The 20,192-nt window shown below is 36.7% G+C and overlaps 3 protein-coding genes across 3 annotated transcripts in view; all 3 read right to left on the reverse strand.

The window, feature by feature from the left end:
- The window catches only part of LOC101243505 (sodium/potassium-transporting ATPase subunit alpha-3), a gene marked incomplete in the record, with an annotated part of 20,984 nt that extends 8,443 nt beyond the window's left edge, over positions 1-12,541 (reverse strand). Inside the window, 7 exon segments of the mRNA XM_018815516.2 lie at positions 1-44; positions 1,179-1,296; positions 1,608-1,742; positions 2,095-2,208; positions 3,025-3,225; positions 3,812-3,997; positions 12,339-12,541. Of these exon segments, the coding sequence (XP_018671061.1) occupies positions 1-44; positions 1,179-1,296; positions 1,608-1,742; positions 2,095-2,208; positions 3,025-3,225; positions 3,812-3,997; positions 12,339-12,359 (819 nt within the window).
- A 2,188-nt stretch (positions 12,542-14,729) lies between these two features.
- On the reverse strand, positions 14,730-16,057 carry LOC100176557 (1,5-anhydro-D-fructose reductase). Its single transcript, XM_002120720.4, has one exon. It carries the CDS (start codon positions 16,013-16,015, stop codon positions 15,041-15,043), a length of 975 nt encoding a protein of 324 aa, XP_002120756.1. The 5' UTR covers positions 16,016-16,057; the 3' UTR covers positions 14,730-15,040.
- A 1,161-nt stretch (positions 16,058-17,218) lies between these two features.
- zf(c2h2)-136 (zinc finger protein) lies at positions 17,219-20,114 on the reverse strand. Its single transcript, NM_001078460.1, is given in 6 exon segments — positions 17,219-17,910; positions 18,244-18,459; positions 18,639-18,752; positions 19,123-19,207; positions 19,635-19,694; positions 20,089-20,114. Coding segments are annotated over 6 exon segments (585 nt in total). The 5' UTR covers positions 20,105-20,114; the 3' UTR covers positions 17,219-17,816.
- Positions 20,115-20,192: the final 78 nt, after the last annotated feature.

A 20,192-nucleotide genomic window follows, 5' to 3' on the forward strand; every position in this document is an offset into this window, starting at 1 on the left:
CACTGTATCGTCACCACACTTAATTACAATCCCACGGGCAGAACCTGAAGCAACAACAACTTAATCCACGCCCTTTCAAGCATTAACTTCTTCCTTTATTTTTCTTCTACCTATCTTCTAGGTGTCAAGGTAATGGGCCAACACTGGGTCGCAACCCCAGGTGGCCTGGTACCGTGGTATGTCTGTCTGTAGGATCTGATCCATATAGAATTCTCATCTTTCTTGAACATCAAACGCAACTTTTTCTCTTCAAAAAAAACTGTATAGATTTAAATCTTTTCATTTTAATCTTACCTGGCTGAGATTTGAACCTGGTAACCCTTACGTTACATACTAAATACAAAACAACAAAACTAACTGGCTACGATCACAATAAAGTGATGAATCTCTTGCGCAATGGGGGTTTCTGATTCTTCAATGCCGGATGCGAGAGCCGCAATCCTCCCCATCACTGAGTTGTCTCCTCTCCTGACGCAGATGCCTACCCCTGATCCTGTGGACTAACTTTTCTCAACCTCATGCTCACTGTCAAGCTATTGGAGTATTCATACACCTCATGCTTACTGTCGAGTTATAACATGGGTGTCTTCTTATACACCAGACACACATGGTGCATTCATACACCTCATGCTCACTGTCGAATTATAACATGGGTGTCTTCTTATACACCAGGCACACATGGTGTACTCATGCTCACTGTTTTATTCTCTCCACTACTAGACTAAAAAAAATGGGCTAACACTTTAAAAAAACTCCACTACCTGGCCTTAATACTTAACTTAAAGAATATTAAGATATATTAAGTTAAATAGTATTAAGTTAAACTTTTGCCTAAACATTTTAACTTAACAAAAATAAAGAGAATGTAATATTATATTAATGCAGAGAACTTGGTTGGAGGATATGCAGACAATTTAAACAGGACTTATTTATTCAAAGTTATTCATTCATATTTATATTTGGTTTGGGAACTAATATTAAAGTAGAGCATAGGCGCCAAACCTGGGGTGGCAGGATAGGTAAGCTCACTGTAGATTTTTCTGCACTACATTAATTCATCAGTAAACATTACAAGTTATGTGTTTTATAGAAAAGCATGTCTAACTATCCCTGCCTCCCATGTGTTTGCCCCCCACGGTATATTGCAGACCGAAGCAATATTGAAACATAATGTTCACCTTCAACACAATTGGTGGAGAAGAAAGCGATGTTTCGTGTTTCAATGGGGTTCTCATGCGTGCAGTCGGGCGACCTGCTCTGTGGCTCCGATTCACCGGTCAGTGAGGAGTTGTCAACCTATGTATGACAGTTGGCATGAATGTTAAATGTAACAACCCTAAAACTACAATTTTTGGATGTTCTGCCAGTTTTAAATTACATACATTACACAGCATGTGTATTTATGTTAGAATTCTCATTGCTTTTTAGGCTAAATCACACCAAATCCCCAACCAACCACCAGGAGCAATTTTAGGGTGCAACTATTGAAACACACATGATTAAACAAAAGCTTTTGTCAGCTGTTAAAATGTCTATATAAACAAGTATACCTATATATTCAAACAAGCCACTCAAGATTTCATTATAACTAAACACACAACCCCCACCTTCATTCCACTTGCAGAAATAACCCTGAGATCGGCTGGGATTCTGTCCCCTCCTTTCACTTCACAGATATCTCCCAACACAATGTTTTGAGCGAGGATCTGACATTTCTCACCATCCCTGATCACCAAGGCTTGCTGTGGAAACAATGGTCGGTAAAACATTAAAATCAGTAAACAAATTAAAAAGGATAATTGACTCATTGTTATGTAAAAGGTATTTTTTAAACAACTCTGCATTTATTTGCATAGAAACGTAGGAAAACATATAAATTTAGATGCCTGTTAAATTATATATATAAAAGTATTTTGCACTGTTGCGTATAATTATCCTGATGAAGCCGATATCTGTGTAGGATATCGAAACATTGATACGCTAATAAATGCAAGAAAAGCTATTTTAGAAAACAAGTGTAAAATGCTGGTTGTCAAAATATTTTAAAACAGTAGAAAAAAAGACAAAAACTTAAAATTGAAACAATAATTTCACCTGAGGTATCATGTTCTTGAACGATTCCATAATCTTTGAACTTTTCGATTCTTGGTAGTATTGGAAACAACCGGTGATGATGACCACACTTGCTAATACAACTCCAAGGTAGAACTGTAGATGTTGTGTGTTATGTTACTTATGTATAAAAGGGTGAGGTTAATTACCATGCATGTTGGTAGCGTACTTTAATTTTACAATCATCTTGAACTTACAATAGTTATATAACTTAAACTGTATTTAAGACTGGTTATTTTAGAGTTTCTACAAACAAAGAACTTTGAATTAGTTGCACCATTTTCCACATGTGCATTTAAGTGTTATGAAGCATTAAGCAATAAACTTGGTAAAACCAATCTTTATTTAAAAGTTAAAATAACATTCCAATACAACCACTGCACCTATACATCCTATATTCCCATAGTAAACTAAACCACATCCAGATAAATACTCCATGAAAGCCACCATGGCATCGAGCAATTGCTGCGGAATCGCTGCGGTTCCAATCGCTCGATGCTTATTAGGGTAATTTATAAAATTCATACAAGCGGTAAATTGCCATGGTAGGTTGACTTTACATGGTAATTATGTTGCTATGGCGAGGTGAATTTCATGAAATAAACATTTTATCCCGGTTAAAACAATTATTCCAATTATGTGAGTTTTGGGTATTGATGTTACATGGAACGTTTAAATAAATATGTTGTGCGTAAAGTTTCGCAAGTTTCAACAACATATACACTGACTTCTTGGGCAAAGTTGTGGGTGAATTTCAGGAGGTAAAGAGGGGCAGAGACATATAAACAAAGCAAACAACCATGTTTTACACACGCATCTGGTTTTCCAATTGCCTTAACATAGAGTTGGACATTCTTTGTGAATCTCTTGACTGATACACAAGTAGTTTACCACATTTTGATCACAACTTACATTATCCCAATTTGGGTTCTCATTTTGCGACTCAAGAGCAAAGGAGAACAAACATAGGATGGCTCCAATCCACAACAAGGTAGAGAAACCTCCGAATAAATTCTTACAGAACTTAATCCACTCAGGGGTTGTCTTGGGAGGTGTGAGGCAGTTAGGGCCGTCACGCTCTAAGATCTCAGCGGCTTGCTTCGAAGTCAAACCCTGGATAATGAGGGAGAAAACAATGGTATTGAAATTTGGTGGAAATGATTATTGTGCAGCAAAAAGCTTTTATGATGCTTTAGTGGAGCTAGTGACAGTGGCAAAACAACTTAGTGAACAGTTTTAAGCTACTTTTATAAATTATTCAACCCTTTTTAACTAGGTATAGCAACCCAACCTAAATAATGACAAAGTTATCGTTATTATATCTTATTTAGTAGAGGAGAGGTATTGATAGTTAGATAAACAAACTGGTACAACACATTTTGTCTCAGTGGTTGTTTATTGATTAATACAGTTTTTTTTCCAAAATTGTTGCGGCCAAAACAATCATTCAAAAACACTCGTAAGCAGGCATTGTCATTGCCTTGCCACACAAAGATAAACAATGTAAATTTAATCTTTCATACTAGGTTGATTGTTGGGGCAATAGTAGAAAACGGCAATAAGAACTTTTGACAAGAATTTTACTCCATATGAAATATATTGTTAATAAAATAAGACCCAGAAGCTTTATCAAGGACCTTATACATACAGAATATATTGTTCATGACACAACAATACCAATCATGACATCACAACCAACCTTCTGTGGATCAGTTTGAAGCCTCGCGAGTAATTCCTCCAACGGAACACGATGCTCATCCATCTCCAACTCCTTCTTCAGATCATCCATATCCTTCTTCTCCTTCTTCCCTTTTTTCTGCCCCATCTTTTTCTTTTTATCAACAACCAACACCTCAGTTTCACCAGGAGCTGGTTCCTGGAATGCCTGTGTTAGAGAACAATGGATGTTATGACATAACAATGAACCAAAGTGATTAGTGATGTTTAAGTTTAAACACATATTGTACTTCCAAATTACATGATATTACAGTGACGATATAAATAGTTGTAGCATCTGGCATCCTTTCTGAACCCTTTTACTAAACGTACTGAAGACTGTAATTTAAAATCCAAAGAGATAAAACTTGGCATTGGCTGTACCAAGGCACGTACAAACAGACTAATACAGAATACAGAGCGCATAGTACAACCATCTTTTCAACAAAACAAATTCCAGGTCTGTTTTTACTTTTATGAGAAAAATGCAATAACTTTTTATATTATTCCATTGGACTTAAATGTTAACACAAAGTGTGTGCTGTGACGCTGGTTTAAAAATTATCTCTAAAAATAGAAGCGGGCCACCGAGTTTTACAATTAATGAAAATTTCATGAAGGCAATGAATTATTCAAACGCTGCATTTGAATAAATTGTTCAGGCATGAAGCGAAGGACACTGGGAGCCAATTATACAATTATAAAAGTAAAGAAGCATAAAATATTCAGACATTGCATGAACTGTATGGTTAGGATAATTCTCATTGTAAAAATTAATTACAATCTGCTGCTTTGAAAGTCGCTTAATAAAACATGGTAACCCCACTTTAGCAATGTTTATTTAATAATAAATTCAACTCCGTGATTTGTAAAGCACTAAGTGGGGTAGGTTTTATTAAGGATATAAATCAATCTTTGTCAAGATAAAAGAAACCGCATGTTTGCACAAAAAGTTCTTACACATTACACCAACCAATACCCTCTGTACAAGTTAAAGGTGTTTCATCTTCATTATAAGTTAAGTTTTTTACACGCATGTGAAAACGCCATGCAGTATGGTTGCCGGCATTCATGACAAACAATATGTTCTAAGAAGCAAACAATATTTGACGTGAGGTGGCTTCATTACACTCTACAAACATTTGCTACCACTTCTTACACAAAGGTACCCAGCTTACCAGCAACCTTACTTAAGTTACAACCAACTAATAACTTGTAGACACCAAACCTACTGAAAAATTCTATTAAACCTTATTTTAATTTCCATTACTTTCTTATTTCACATGCATTTTTCATACATGTATATTATCATTAAGAAAAACATTAAGACTATTTAAAGTAAAGATCCTATCTTTCATTAACTGCGATTCCTATTACCAATATTATTACATTGTCCCCGTATATAACTTGCACAATAAATACAAATCTAACACTGAGCGCGACCTTCTATCCGGACGTATCGTTAATCGACTGAACTATAAGTGACGTAACAGTCAAGATCAAACCCCCTAGTGACGTCATAGTGACAGATGCGCGCAGAATTAACCCGATTTTAGTATATAGGGCAAGTCTCAATTAATTGCTGCCAACGGCAGCGGCGACCATGGATTAGAGCAGCGGTCACTACATACGGCAGGTGGGGGCCAACTGTGGCGTTCTTCCGGTATTTAATTGGGAAACGCTCGATGCAAGGCGCCATACAATATTAAGGATTATTACGTCATAAACCGTGATAATTAAGACGACTCGAGCGAAAAATGAGACGCGCGATTTCTGGGAAAAGAAAATTTTATTCTTTCTGCCAATTCAGCGATAAATAATAACGGCGATCTGGCTGCGATCAATCTTATATTCGAACCCTAGTTTTATTCCGTATAAACCTGTGCCAATGTAATGTTGCGTATGAACCTATGCAACCTTAGCAATATCAACAATACCTGCATTACAGCTGCTTAATAGAAACGTTATACACGGTAGCGACTTGCGGTAATTAATTTACAAACTATTTCTAAAAACACACCGACATTACCACCTTGGTACCGCTAACTGTGTGAGGGGTGATTAGGACTAATGATTATGGCTCAAATCGTGGAACGCAACGACGTATATAGACGTGAAGTCTAGATACATCGGTTTGCAGTTGCTAGGTAATATTATGTCCTATCGACCGGTATGAAGGTCAGTGCTTCGAGGTCGATACGAACCACCTAACAACCGGGGAGGAATTAACTTTAAAGTTTAAACCCCAGTGACGTCATAAATCGATTATTGGAGGGGGAAATAGTAACACCACTGCGGGTGTACTACAAGCAATATTGTAAGTTTAATTATAGAATCCTACGGTTTAAAATTAGACGCAGCTACTATTAACGACTGTCGTTCCCCAACACGGGAGGATAAATAAGTTACATTCAATCGTTCATTCAGTTATCAAAATCACATATTTTAACCTGGCATTAATTAATTCATTCAAATACAGAATCTGATTCCACATTCTACCATTTTTTTCCCTTCAAATATCACTGACTGGAAGCAAACCGCAGTAACTACGCAGCGGAGACGAAACAGCTCTGTTTGAACGCCGGTCAATGGACATTGGGTCGAAACGGGAAAAGTAATCGTGTTTGCAGATGTTTGACAAATATTTAACGGATAACTGACATCCGCTGCAGCAGCGACGTCTCGCGGTAGCGAATTATTGTAAAAATGGTTTAAAATATAATATGCTCGTGTAATGTGTGGGCGATCGCCGATCAGCATGTGTTGCACCGTCACACATTAGCTTTGTGATAAGCGCGTGAATAATAATCAAAGATCGAGTTTGCACACAGGGTCTGGTTAATATTTAAACGAGATTACGAAACTCAGGGGTCGATAGGACAAAAGGTGTAAGTCCTCCCGTTTGTTTGGAGTAACCCGCAATTATACTACGGCTGTTAAGCGATACTTGCGCTTATGAGCACAGTAGCGTGGGTGCTATGTATACTTTCGGCTGACGAAGCAATTTCGGCGCGGCTACAACTTTTACCAGAAATATCGCACCAACGCAAACAATTGTGTAGATTAATCATATGTGGTTTTACACGAACAAATGTTACAGTAATAATCAAATGGGCGTTCTATAGGCATGCGTGCATTGCAATTACGCGTGGCTTGGCGCTACGCTTCGTTACGCTTAGCTGCAGTTTGCAGACTATGTCGACAAGCAAAAAGCGGGGCTGGCAAATTAAAAATTGGTGCAAACAACTTTTGCTTGAGGAACGAGAAATAAAAGCGAGAGATTAAACATTGGTTGGTGATATTTGATTCGAGCAATCGACCGTTAGTGTTTTTACTGCACACGGTGCTTTAATGACCAAAAAATCTGTTTCTGTTGTTTTGGCACTTTTTGAAAACCGACGATTTAACTTTCTGTTTACGCTTAAATTTGTAGCGATGAAAAAGCCATGAACGTGAGCTTGAAACAGCGGTTTTCAAAAAGTGCCGTAAGTAATAAATTGGACTTATGTCATGCCTGGTAGGAACAGCCTACGTCCACAAATCCAATGTAATATCTGGCGAAGCTTTAAACTTGCCCCTCGTGTGTCCTTGTAATAAGGTCACATCATGTTTACACACTTTATCACGGGGTTAATGTACCGAGTAATTTACGAGTGACAGGAATTCGAACATGAGATGTTTTATGAGCATATTATCTATGTGGCAATAAAGTGAAACACGCATATTTCAAATACAAGTAACTATCAGTAGTTTGAATGTTTGTGTTAAATACGAAAACAACATTAATTATTCTATAGTAAGAACTAAGAGGGACAAATTAAAGAATTGCATCCAAACCATGCGTGTTAAGCAATAAGCGGATCGAAATTCGATTTATCTGGTTTGCTAACTACAGTTGAGTGGTTTACCAAACTTTTTAACTGGTTTTGCAATACTGTTAAAATTAATTCGCCAAAGCCCGGTTATATATAAAGCTGTGTTTTAAAGCTTTTACCAGTTTTACCCCAAAAGTTAAGAATCGCTGACTAAACAACACAAATGAAGTGATTATGCAGATACTACAGCGCAGGTTATATAAGGATTGAATCCAACAAGTCTTTGGGAAACTTCCCCATTTACACAAGTACACTCATGCCAAGATGCTTAAAGTGAAACGGCATTGAACGAACCAGCTTCAAGTCACATGGGACTTGACATTTAAGTTAAAACTGGAACGCTGAGAACAACTTTGGCTCCAAGTATTTATTGTAACCTTGCTATTCCGCTGCGAATAATGTCAAGAACGTTCCTAGTTGGCAGAATCTCATCTTTACGTGAACCGCGCGGAACTATAGAAATATTAGAAGCACTAAATACAAACATTATTCTGTCTTATTAATTGCTGTGTGATTAATAAGTATAGCATTATACTGTTGTAATATTCACCAGATAAGCTAAACTACTAATACTCCTTGCAACTGTAAGGGATGGCATCAGCTCAGCAAATGCAACTAACTCAATCCACACACGCCCAAACTTCTTCGTGGACTAAGATTAATTAAAAACCTTGTTCTATTTTGGAGTAACAAGGCACTACACCGAACGATTTTTGCGACGGAGAGCCCTGACAAGACCCGGGGGAAATCTGAGTTGTCCTTCGCTGGAAAGTCTCCCTATGTTCGACACTAACATTGAAAGAGTCGCATCGATCTCTGCTTTATTATCTAGCAGATGTTACGTTTGAATCTGTCACTACATCGTCACAATGCATATTGTTTTGACACGAACTGCAAAGAGCATGGATCGATGTTATTACGAGCAAGTGAGATTGTGTGAATACAAAAGGATCAATATCCACAATCAAAACCATTGAATATTGCGGGTGGTTGGGAATAGAATTTTAAAGATTCTGCAACCATTATTTCAAGTAATGTGTGGCAGTTATAGCATTGCCATGCTTTGTAGATGAGCGTGTCGTAATTTAAGCCCCGCCATCCGCATGCAGTGATTTCCTGCTGGCAACTTGTGCTATAAAACATGGACTAACTTCGTGGCGAATCTTTCCTTAGTGAGCCATTGCAGACGACGGGTTGTGGCCACGCTACACCGGTGCCTAGTCTCTCTGTGGCGATTGCCCATCGCAAATATTTACCTTCATTTTGGCGCGCATCGAACGGCTACGTAACAATAAGCTTTGACGTAATAATGGATGACGTATAAAGAAACAACAATGAGCGAAAAATGGGAACGCGAAACCGCTAAAGGCGATGCCGGTTTATTCTTTTGTTGCGTTTGACCAGTTCACTCTCTCTTCTACTGAGCGGGTGAAATCTCACAAGCCGGTGCACTGTTTGTTGTTTATCCCATAACGTGGTAGGCTATTTGATTTCAGAAGCCGATACAATAGATTTAATGTTACAGTGACTGGTACACTGTCCGTTAAATACCCCACCCCTACGATCACCCACCACCGTTACGCACTGATGCGTGCAACTACCGTAGCAAACCTAACGACCTCTACAGTGAGCGTGAAGGTCGTAAGTTGTATCAGGTTACCATTCATATTTCACTGCTCAAGCATAGGCCATACAATGCTGCAACAGCGCCATTATTTGTGGGTCTTAAGGGTTTTTATTTAAACATTTTTGGCGACGGGATTTGTTAATTTTATCATAGCTTGAGCATTTATAACGATAGTGTATTATTTTAAAACATCGTTAAAATTTAAGAAAGCAAACAACAAACGCATCGATTAAACCAGAATTTACACGACCGCGCCCATAAGAAACGGTTGTCCAGGCAACAGCTCTATCGACCAATCACTACGTTTCACGCATCAGCGGTGCTACTGCAAGGTTTCAATAGAGCGTGAACATCTGCTGCACATACCGAACAATAGCGATTGTTACGTCACAACCAACCATTCGACACGCAACAATATCTTATATTATAATAAACTTCAACCCTTTGTTACGTTTCAACTCCTAACAATCGAACATTTTGCAACGTCATAACCCCCGAACAATCGATATTACGAGTGTGACGTGACAATTGCACCGCGAAACTTAGTTCGTTCAACATTATGGGTGTGTTGCCATGATAAATGGCTGCGGGTTGAACACCTGTACCAAGAATTCGTTATCTTATTCCCGGAACCTTTATCACGCATGGTCGACCAAAGCTGTTACAACATGGTTCCAGTTATAATGCGGTTGACGTTTTGTTTTTAAATACAATCAGTTAACGAAGTATTAACCAAAGTTTAACGGCTTTATCGCGATCGTTAACTATTAGTTGAACGATAAATAAACCTTATCAGACACGCGAGTATATTTTACTAGTACACAGGCTGAAAGACATAGCGCTGGTAAAGACCTCGGAGTCTCCATAACTAGATAACAGAAATCGTATTGCGCAATTTGTTATCGTGTATAAAGGTTTCGTATATCGTTCCCTTACGTTTGTGTAGGTAAAGGTTAATTATATTCAGATGCAAACACCGGTGATGTAGCTTAGATACAATCTACCGCAGCGACACAATGACGTCACTACATTCCGCGCGAATTTACGTTCTGTTGTGAATTATTCATCTGTCGTATTGTGACGTCACATATATAATGACGCGCGGTCCAAAGCTTGGTTTGTTAAGTAATAAACGGTAATAAAGTTTATGAATGAATTCCGATCGCCGTAACTTTCCAGTAATATTTAAGCACGTGATAACTCTCTTACGGCCCGGTGGAGCTGAATGGAAAATTCCTACTCACGCTGCATGCGCGAGAGAAGTTAGAAGAAAAAAGAGAAACGAGAGAACCACGTGTCACCGGTAAGTAGAAGCGGAGAAGTGCCACGGTAATGCGAAGTGGAATATTTAATAGTAACATCATGTTTCCATGCGCACAGCTGCTATTATTTGGTTCAAATAGTTAACATTATCACAATAATTAGGTAGTGTTTATATGAAAAAGTTCAAATGTTTAAAAATCATTCAATTTAATACAAACACGCTCTACTTTATGCACTATTGTTTAACATAGTACAGCATTTGGTATTATTATTAAATATTCATCATGTAAACTTACTTTATAAGCACACTTTATATTTTAAAGGAAGAACAATACAACCAAATACAAAACCAGAAAAACAAGGTTTAAATAAAACAAATGCACCATCATATACAAATTGCCCGAGGCTACATATCTATTTTAACCAAATGTGAGACACCGCTGACCACAGGTGTACATGACACCGGGTTTTACCATTACAACAATGCAAACAACTAAACAAACATATTTTTGTTAAAATTTAAAAAAATTATTTAAAAACAAAAACAATTTTAGAAAAATTAGCACAAATGGCTTTGTTGCTATATTGTTTACCGGGTTGGTTTCAACACTTTTCGTCAACATTGTAAATTTTCAAAATAGTTAAAGATAGTAATTTGCTATTTAGAACAAAACAAACAAATTAAGACATTAAAGTTTTAATGCGACATTTATTGGTTCTTTGATTTACTATGGAATTCTTAAACTTAATAATAAACTAACAATGAGCTTACTGTTGTAAAACTAAAACTGTTGTAAATTATCTCCTGACATTACATGAGGGTTAGAGTTCTTTGGCGTAAATCCCAGATCCGTGGCATGCCCGGCCATAGGATCTCACAAATACAGAATAGAGTTTTGATATGATATATTAAATATATATACAAGCAATTTTGCCCACACAAGATGTAGAACGTAACTATAAAGTTATCAGCCAGTCAAGGATCATTCGCAATAAAAGGAACAATTTAAGATTGTAAAAAGCAAAGATTTTCTTCATTATTTCATTCATTTTGGCTTGCAGTAAAATAACTGTGACATACATTACAACAGACAAACAGTTTATTATCCATTCAACAAAAAAACAAATATCTAATTAATTAAAACAACAAAGGAAAGGGAATAAACAAAAACAACAGTCGTTAAACATGCTATGAAAATATTTTAAAAATAAACCAAAAATCTACATTTTTACTTTTGCATTTTTTGCTTAAGGTGTATTCTAATATTTTTAAAACATTTTTTCACTCTGTCTATAATCTTTTAAATGTAGCCTCTTCCTACAGTCATAATTACTATTGCAGCTGCCTAGTAGCATACTGTGTTATCAGATTAACTTTTACTTAAAACATTCATACAACAAAATTGCACAGCTGACATCAAAATGAAGGCACATATTTAGAATACAGTTGCAGTAGAAGCAAAAATTTAAAGTGTAAATTTTTAGTGAAGCATTAATTAATATATGGCGTGCTGGTTAAGATGGGTTTAGTTTATTTGTACATTTAGAAATGATTGCACTCAATTGTAACGTTAACGAAATGCAGCTGATCTGGTGGTCACACGCCATTAGCTGGTGGTCGCTAAAACAACAAGTTTTCATAATGGTTACCATAGATAGGCGGGAGAGACACACCCGGAAAACCGTAATTCGGTGATTTAAAACGCAAAACTGGTAACAACTTGCAAAAACTATTTTAAACTTACCTGATCTTTGGTTTCAGCCATTTTTAATTGATTAAGTTCGGCAGAAATTGACAAAATCTCGATAAAATAATTTGAAACCAGTCTCGTGCAACTCTCTACGCACGTACACGACTAAGAGAAAATCTAGTGTGGCTCAAACACCGATCGCTATAGCGCCTTGTTTGCCGGCGGCAAGATACTTATTTGGGGAGCACGTTTCAAGCGATTTGAACAATTAAACACAAATTAGATGCCTAACGTTTGGGAATTATACGATTAGAACACTGGATCAAAAATACATACAAAACAACTCACTTTGGTTAAATATTCTTAATTCAAAAGAGGGTGCTCAGCGTTCAGCAGCTTGACTTCCAAAACAACAGTGTTTCAAAATTCCTTGCAATTTTAAGCTGACACGACCCTACCGAGTGAAAGAAAAACATTAGACTGATATAGTACACACGTTAGATATATATCAAGCAGAAAAACAGCTGCTATCCGCTTTCAACAGCCTCTATAAGCCGATAATCTTTTGCTACTGAACTAGTTCTCATTACTAATTTAAGTCAAGCCCGCTTTTGTTACTATTGACTAAACAAAACAAACGAATGGCTTTTGTAGCTTGCTATATTGAAATCGATCTGGCAAAGAAAACCGTTTCCCCTAAGGCTTAATTATACATACGATCAAATTAAAGAATAAATTGCCCGCGATATTTTAAACTCGTTAAATAAAACCGAATTGCAGAATCTAAATGAAACTTCTAGCACAGAATATTGCAAACACTTAAAGTTATTGCGCGCTTTTACGATATTCAACCATACTAGCGTGACCACTCGTGTGTGCGTCCACTTTTATGTAATGAGCTTAAACATTAACCCGCCGCTTGCACGCTGGGTATACAACCGACTGCTGACTGTGGGATTTTTCAACTAAACTGGAACCCGGTCGTCGTCTTTATACATTCACTTTAGAATGGGGACACTGGATTGCAGCAGCTTTTCAATGCCGAAGGAAAAAAGTAATCAGTACTTAACATCGCGACGACAGCTAAGTCGAGCGCGCGGAAACAAAATGAGGTTCTGGGTTCTAGAATCGATTCATTGTGACCTCATAAACGATTGACCTTGCTTAACGTGACGACTGATTAAACAGATTGTTACGCAATCAAACGTAATGGAGCAGGTCGCGATTTTGAAGCCGTGTACAAACTGCAGCAGATTGAAATCCCCAGATAAGCAACCTCCCAAACATTCTACTCCATGTTTTAAATATTCAATAAATCAATAATCTGCAATATGTGGCCTTTGTTATATGAAACAGAGTGACCACGTTTGGTGCTTTGTACGTTCGGCTTAATGCGAGTATCCACTGGCTTAGTAGGGTGGGAGAAGACGGGACACCTTTAGCACATAATACTCAAAAATCCTGATCTTGTTTTAAGCAGGTAACAACGGTCCATCGGAGTCGTGTATACGGATACGGTTTTATAATTCTTTGAATGTTCTTCGCTTACTGCCAAATGAGACAAGAAAAAAGCATGAAAAGATGTCCCATCTCCCCCCCAACCCACTATATATTAGGTTGTGGTAACTTGGTTATAATCAGTTGGGGAAGGTGGTCTATGTTTCCATTTTCCCCCAATTGCTAGTGAACAAACGACATTTACATAATTGGTGGTCGTATATGAGAGCGATAAGACAATGACGTATTCGAGGCGCCAACCTCAAACTCCCACTGTGAATGGAATTTGCGTCGTTATGGTTAAATCGGGTAGCTAAAATAATTTCTATGTGTTAATCTCAGACCATACCAGAATAATCTCAAATTACATTAAAGTTTGCCACTTTAGAAAATATATAAAAAAATAATTTTACAAAAGTGTTATAGGTGCAGTGGAAATTTCCACCCATCTTTTTTCAATATTTCCACGTTCTGAGGTGTAAAATTCAGATGGGTGGGAATAGTTTACCCTATGGGTGGAACATTTAAGGAAAGTGGTAATTTCCACGTCCAAATTGGAAATTACCACCTTACATCGAACCATTTCCACCCTTACGATTTACAGTGCATCCTCACGGCGACTCGTTGTTAATTGTCCCAAACACGATTACGAAATATGAGATGTTCTGTGCTAGCATTATCCACCTTACCACACAATACCAGGACAAAATAAACTGTATACACGCGTTCGAAACTATATGAACTATATCGTAGTTTGTACGTCGTTTCCCAAAATATTTCCCAAAAAAATCGTTCTTTTGCACAACGTATCGTATCATGCTTGTTGCTGGTATGCGACTTTAAGAAGATATACACCATTATAAATGTAAGTTTTTGTGTCAACGTATAAGCGATAAGATATATAGAAAAATTCCCTTGTTTCTATATATATATAAAACACAAACAACATAAGATGATTTTTTTTATTTTTTTGAATATGATAACATAGGTCAAATAAATTAAACCAAGCGAAGGGATTACCAGTAAATAACCATATATAGTGCTAACATACTATGGGGTAAAAATAGGACCAAAGTAGAGTGATTTGATTTGTTCCTATCATGTCCCCATAGTAGGCCATGTTCATGTAGGTTTGGATCCTATATATTCGCAAGTCTTTATTCTATATGGGTAATGTCTTAATTACTGCAATCCAATGGACTTTGAATTTAAACCGAGTTGTTTCATTGTCCTAATAATTGCTATAGATTTACTTTGGTCTAATCTTCATTATAATTTTCCCTGAATGGGTTAAACTTATGGTGAGCATAGAAATTATAAAAATGAGCTGTAAGATATCTTCTGTTTCGATTCAACCCGTAGATAACCTTCATGTCGTCGTCTGTCAACTTAAAATCAAAGATGTCCATGTTTTCCTTTATCCTCGATGTCGTTACACTTTTAGGAATCACCAGGATATTTCTTTGGATGTTGAAACGCAACGCGACTTGAGCAGGGGTTTTCCCTAACCTGAGAGCAATGTGGTTCAGCTCAGGGTCATCCAGTAGAGGGGACCCGAGAGTACTAACGTTAATCCTTTCAGCTGACCCAAGTGGGCAATACGCCACCACCGCAATGTGTCGGGATTGACACAATTTAACGAGTTTATCATTGTTGAGATAAGGATGACTTTCGATTTGATTGACAGCCGGTATGACGTCACACTCACGTAACAAACGAGACATCTGGAATTCATTAAAGTTGGAAACACCCAACGCGCGTGCTTTTCCAGATTCTAAATATTTCTGCATATTCTTCCACACTGTGACGTAATCAATGCTTAAGTCTTCAACGCTTTTACCATTCTCTATAAGTTCTAGAACTCCAGGTCCGCCATGCATGGTAGGATTTGGAAAATGCTCAAGGTAAAGATCGAAGTAATCGACACCAAGCCGACGTAAAGATTCGTTAAAGCATTCGTCCATAAGCTCAGGTCGACTATAAGCTCGCCATAACTTGCTCACGATAAACAGGTCCTCCCTTTTAACCGTCCCATCCTCTATTTTGTCCCTTATACCATCTCCTACCTCTTTCTCATTGCCGTAAATCCAAGCACAGTCAAAGTGACGATACCCGGCATCAATAGCGACCTTCACAGCTTCTCGAAGTTCGTTGGGTTTCTTTGCTTTAGAGGTGCCCAACCCAACCATTGGCATTTTGACTCCGTTGTTCAACTCTATTATTGGGATTTCCATATTTCTTAAAACAGCAGATGCGACTTTTTACAAAATACAAAGCTGTGAATTGAAACAGAAAATAATGTTTATATAGTTATACAATAATAAAAATGTTTGAAATATCCTAAACTTTCCACAGAATCCTTTGCATATTTTGTTCTGCATATAACATGTTACGTTTATTTCACAACCTTAACAAAGCAAGTTCTTCGGCATAAGCTGTACTATCTACAGGAGAATGTTTATAAAACTCTGTTGAATGCATGAACCCTATGTACACGTCATACACCAATGTTTGCACGCACTCTTGTCTCGTTTTACATTCACGTTATTCAAATAAAGAAATGCCTCTCCGTCTCTTCGGTAAACTGCCTGTAAGTAAACCGGTTTCAGTCAACCGTTAATAAAATTTGCTGAATCAGCGGCCGCACCTATTGTCGCAGGTCGGACGCCGACCCTCACCCAGAACAATTATAGACGTTTACGACACCGAGTTATAGCTTCGAGTGGTCACGGCTGGATTACAAAGCAAACTTATTCAAATCACAATTGAAGATTCTATAGGTACATATATATGCATCTAAAATAAGGGGAGGGCGGATATCTCGCATTTGCGAAGAGTTTTATGGGAATGACCTGCAGACCGAGTTTCCCTGTAATCCTAATTTATGCTTTAACTGTAATCCTAATTTATGCTTTAACCACCAATGAGCCGCGTATGCTGTTAATCGGGTTCGCTCTGCAACACCTCGTAAAATAATAATTGAGAAATATTCTCGACAGCTACGGCATACTCTGTTTAAATGTTATACTCTATGCACTTGAATATATGATGCAAGCCAACGAGACAAACATTATAATAATAACGCCCAGGTATCGCTTGTGATATACATTTGAAACAAAGGTTAAAATGCCTTTCTGTTGTGCATTAGATAGTTCAAAAATATATAATACTCTGGAGAAAGATGAGACACCTTTTCGTTTTATTTTTTCGTCGCATTGGTAGTGAAGAAAGTATTATAAAACCGCATCTTCACGACTTCCATGGACCTTTGTTATTACTTAAAATACGATCAGGACATTTGTGATAAAAGTGTTACGTCTTCCCCCACCCCACCATACTTACTTTGTCGCAAAAGTGAATTGTTTTTACGATTTCCTAAGTTTGTTTTAAAAGATTTTTTAAGCCAAAGATTATTATTGTGGCCTTAAACACAGGTGTCCTGTTTGTAATTTATTCAAAGCTCCCTTTGCAACTAACGACTTTTATATTCTTAATGTTAACTTTAATATTTCGAAAACAGCTTCTCCAAAGAAATAAAAATATTTTCAAAAACAGGTATTTCCAAAGAAATAAAAACGTGAAAAATAAAATAAACAAAATAGTAAATGGATACGAACTTCACAATGAAACATTACCAGCTATCCAACACACCATCTAGGTTAAACTAAAATAACTTCATTAAAGGTATCCGATTGCTTAATACAAGCAACTGTCAATTTGCAGTGTGGGGTTTGCTTCTTAAGTACAAAAACAAGTTACAACACTTAGGTTGTTCCCCTGTTTGCAACCCTGTTGGATGTAGGTGCAGGTCAGTGTTACTTGTGTGACAAAATCTACCTTGTTTGCAGGTTTACACATGGGCAACAAACACATGTGTAAAGCACATGTGTAACAAATACATGCATAAAACTGTACAATTAATTTATAATATTGTTCCTGAAAATACTTCAAAAAGATCCAAGTCTGCACTGATACTACATGGGTCTGATTATGCAAGGAAAGCAGAGAAGACTTTCAATGAAACACCACACCCAATCAACTGTGTGTTTTACTTTCACCTTCCTTTTTATCAAAGAAAGATCTCAGATGAGAATTAATAATATGAACTTTAACCTCGCTCCCTGTAGATCTGTGAATGTGACATTTTAGTTAAACAAAGATGACATTTGCTGGGTGACTTCTTATACACCAGACACACATGATGATGTATTTACACACCTAATGCTCAGTCGAGTTATAACATGGGTGACTTTTTATACACCAGACACACATGGTGTATTCATACCTCGTGCTCACTGTCGAGTTATAACATGGGTGTCTTCTTATACACCAGATACACATGGTGTATTCATACACCCCGTGCTCACTGTCCAGTTATAACATGGGTGACTTCTTATACACCAGACACACATGTCCACACACCTTATGCTCACTGTTAGCATTCATCAACAAAACAACGAACCTGAAACCACAAATCCCACAAACTTTTGACATTTCTCCGTGTTTTTGGCTGAAATGTTTCTTGTACTCCACTTCATATTCAAACGCCATGTTACACACAGAACACACCCATGGTTTGTTTTGTTCATGATACAAACTTAGGTGACTCTTCATTCTCACTGATGTGGCGCAAGAAAACTCACACAAATCACAATTTAACTTGCATGCTGCAGGTTTGCTGAAAAATAACATTTTCCTTTTAAATTATAAAAACTTTATTGACACAAACTAGAGCCAATTCCGACTAATATATTTTGTCCAATTGAGTGGCTTGCCGCAGACCCACACAGTAAATAGATTTGTCACAAGGTACATACATGCCTCTTTAAAGCATTTTTAGTCAAAGTCAGTACTTACAATTTAAGGTTATGAGCAGTTTCCCGATGTTGTCGCAACAATTCCTTAGAAACAGTTTGATGTTTGCATTGTTTATAGTCACAAGTAAAACCAGCAATTAATAAATGAAAGTTTCTAAAAACAAAATATAATTCATAGTCATTGGTATAACGGTATGTATATATTAACCAATTCCACAAATTAATAAGCTATATATATTTTCACACACAAGATTTTTTTAATGCGTTTTAACCGTTCTTATCTGCTTGTAACCTGCAATACATAGATACAGTAGATCAGGTCATTTGATTGTAATACTCTACTGTTACAGCTTACACATATGTTTGTTGCACATGTGAAAGTGTAAAAAATGTTAGAAAAGTGTGTTTTACTAAAATTGTTAAAAAAACAAACTAATAGAAACATTGATTTTCGAAAATTGCACACAATTTCTATACATGAATCTAGCGAATATATTATCTACCCAACATATGGTGAAACTTACTTGACATGGCTGTTCATATGATCGACAGATCTGGTTGAATAACCACAGTGAGAGCATTGGAACTTTGGTTGGTTCTTATTCTTGCCTAATAACAATGATAGTTTTACCGCAGGCTAATATTTCTTAGATATCAACTCAACTTTATTTTGTGCTGTAAAACAATCCTTTCATGGTATCATAGCAAAACATTAAGAAAAGAATGGAAGGCAATACAATACAGGTCAGGGACTACTCTATAACATGGACAAATATTCTGCACTTAATAACATACATTTATATCTTTGAATACAATAGAAAAATATCATTTTGATTAAAAAAGCAGCACGTCAGTCCATAAACACTCTATAGCTAAAAACTATTTATGTCATAAAAATCAATAAGGGTAAAATTTTTGTGACCTTTCGGTGCTGCTATTTTTTTCTCCGGTCATGCCACTTTTTGGGCTCGTTTTATAAAAAAAATGCCTGTTAGGAATCCACACAACCTCACTTTTTTATCCAAAACAAACTTACGTTTGAGTTTTTTTGCCTTCTGTTCAGTCGACCTTTTCAGCTGAGCATTGCTATCTTGGGCTGCATTTTAACATCAATAAACTTATCGTTAACCACGGTAGTTTTTGTTTTTGCACAAACATTTCCACTCAGTCCTGGTGTTTATAAGTTATACAGGTTGCATGGAAACCTCCATTTTTATTAATTAAACCAATTAACAATTTTGTTTAAACTTTTTTAGAAATAATAAAATTAATTAAAATACACAAAGAAGTTGATTATATTAAAAAATACTGAAACAAACCGCGTTTATAAAAAAACGTCTGAAAAACGGGAAAATAAGTTGGGCGATTTAATGATAGTTTTGCAGCAACATCGCGCTGACTAAACACGTTTTAAAATACACTTAACTATAATTTATAAACTTACGCATTAATTAGTTTTACAATATATATATTTACAACACGATTCTTACCTCGTTTTCTCTTCATGATTTTAAAGATTTTACCCGCCAAAATATCTACAATGCCCTTTATTACATAAACATCATAATTAGTACTTTACGATGTCTATTGTTTG

The sequence above is a fragment of the Ciona intestinalis genome, unplaced genomic scaffold (assembly GCF_000224145.3).
Source record: "Ciona intestinalis unplaced genomic scaffold, KH HT000079.2, whole genome shotgun sequence".
In the NCBI taxonomy this organism is placed as follows: domain Eukaryota; kingdom Metazoa; phylum Chordata; class Ascidiacea; order Phlebobranchia; family Cionidae; genus Ciona; species Ciona intestinalis.